Source organism: Galeopterus variegatus, unplaced genomic scaffold (genome assembly GCF_000696425.1).
Source record: "Galeopterus variegatus unplaced genomic scaffold, G_variegatus-3.0.2 Scaffold2273, whole genome shotgun sequence".
NCBI classification, from domain to species: Eukaryota; Metazoa; Chordata; class Mammalia; order Dermoptera; family Cynocephalidae; genus Galeopterus; species Galeopterus variegatus.
Window position 1 is genome coordinate 89,888 of NW_007728384.1, and position 2,029 is coordinate 91,916.

General features: G+C 57.4%; 2 protein-coding genes across 2 annotated transcripts in view; one reads left to right on the plus strand and one right to left on the minus strand.

Moving 5' to 3' along the window:
• Window positions 1-1,376, minus strand: part of RPL15 (ribosomal protein L15) — a 2,731-nt gene extending 1,355 nt beyond the window's left edge. Inside the window, exons 1-2 of the mRNA XM_008581137.1 lie at window positions 1,312-1,376; window positions 460-641 (exon numbers count right to left, since the gene is read on the minus strand). Of these exons, the coding sequence (XP_008579359.1) occupies window positions 460-631 (172 nt within the window). The 5' untranslated portion in view covers window positions 632-641; window positions 1,312-1,376. The remainder of the gene's footprint in view (window positions 1-459; window positions 642-1,311) is intronic.
• Window positions 1,377-1,525: 149 nt separating this feature from the next.
• NKIRAS1 (NFKB inhibitor interacting Ras-like 1) overlaps window positions 1,526-2,029 on the plus strand; it is a 22,073-nt gene continuing 21,569 nt past the window's right edge. Inside the window, exon 1 of the mRNA XM_008581135.1 lies at window positions 1,526-1,697. The gene's annotated coding sequence lies outside the window, so the exon portion shown is untranslated. The remainder of the gene's footprint in view (window positions 1,698-2,029) is intronic.

Consider the following 2,029-nt stretch of genomic DNA (forward strand, 5'->3'; position numbering starts at 1 on the left):
GGCCACCCCGGCGCACACGAATCCTGTATATGACATACCCTATAAACACAAAAAAATTACAGTGGTTTTATGGAAAGCCCTAAGACAGATTCAATGACTTGTCACTAATGCTCCACTACCAAGTATTTCAGATAGTAAGTTAAATACCATCTGATGGTGATAAAATAATACCCTATGAAGACTGAAAAAAAAAGTGTTTTTCAAAGAACTTTAATCATACAAGAAAACAGATTGATTAATTTGCTTTAGTCGAGACGTACAGATTTGTAACACTTGCCACTTTAGACAACAGCGAATACAGTAATTTACTAACTAAATTGCATGCTTTGCTAGCACTACTGGGCTAAAACCTTATGCGAAAAAGACATTGGGACGATAGTGTCTTCCTAATGGCCGGTATCTAGCTTTTCTCTAGAAAGATAATTTCATCCAAGCATCCAGGCAAGGAGACCAACGCACCTTGCTTGGCCTTGTATCCCAGTCTGCGCGCTTTATCCGGCCGGGTGGGGCGGGGAGCCCTGTGCAGCGCCGACAGCTGGCGGTACTGCCAGCAGCGGACCCTCAGGAGAAAACGCATTACGTCGGACTGCTTCTTCCTCCACAGCTCCTGGATGTACTTGTATGCACCCATCTTGGCTTACCTTTGAGATAAAACTAGGCATTAGGAAAATATCATCCGCTTAAAGTATAATAAGACCCCGACCTTCCATCTTAGTTTCACCACCACCCACGAGGAAACCGATGGGAATGAAAATGGCTCTGCACCAACTGCAGGGGACAGGTGACCCCACCCCACCTCTGCGCTCTCGGAAATCCGCGTTCAGTCACCTCTGCAACCCCAGCGCAGAGCCGCGCACGGCACATTTTTATCCGAAGAGCGAAACTAAACGGTTACTGAAGGGGTAGGTGACTGCGGCAGATGGCGTCCCCAAGGGCGCAGCCTGCAAGGTATCACCGATACCACAGGGGTACGTGCCGCCGCCGCCGAGGGTTACCTCTCGAAGAAAAAGCATTACCCCCCCTACACACAGCCGGCCGCGCTTCAGGCCGCCCCAGGCCAGCTTCCCAACCCTCCACCCCACGCGTCCTCCAGACTCCGGGCCCAGCTCGAATGAGCGCCGCCATCACGTCTGCCCCCAACCCGCCCCGTCGGCCGTCTCTCCACGCCCTCGCTGCCCCGCATCCTGACCGAACTCTCGCCGCACAGGAGGCAGGAGGAGCTCCGAGGACGCAGGGTCCCCGAGCCTGGATGGCTGAGGCGGAGGGCGATCACCGACGGATGGAGGGGCGAAGATACCCGACACAGCCTACCTGATGGCTGCCGCCAGACGGAAAGGAAGGCGCCTCCCTCCCACAATCCCTTTGGGCTCCTCCCCGACTTCTACTAGCCTCCTTCCGGTGAAAGCTGCGGCCGCCCAGAGCCTCCTGGGACATGTAGTTCCGGCGTGGAGCCTGGTGGGCGGAGGTCTGCTGGCATTGGGCGCATCCCTCCCTATTTATTGTCCCGCCCCCGGGTGCGCAGACTTCGAGCTTGAGAGGCAGGGGCGTCCTGGGTGGTGAGGTCTAGGCCCTCAAGCGAGCGTCCCGGACTGTCCCGCCGGCGGTAGGCGGCAAGTTGGGGCCAGGGCTCCAAAGCCAGTGGTCGGGGACCGCACAGCGTGGGCGCCGCCCTCTTCGGAGCCCGCTGGAGTGTGCAGGTTTGTTTCACGCGCCGCGGGCTCCTCACCTGAGGAGTCGCTGCGGATTTCCCTCTAGCGATGCTGTCCCCGGGGCGCAGAAATCTGGGCCCGGATGCGGCGCTGACAGTCCCCACGGCAATTCCCCTACCCTCAGAAGGCCTTCGTGGAGCCGGGGCTTCGTGGGCGGGGGGCCGCGCACTGCGCCCCTTCAGATCAAGTCCGCCTGAAGCCTCCGCAAACCTCAGCTCCAAGAGATTTTGCCCTAAAAAGCTTCGGAGAGGGGTGGATGCGGCCGACTCGATGCTTTTCGTTTCTGTGCTTTTCCCGCACACGGATTTGGTCCCAGATCT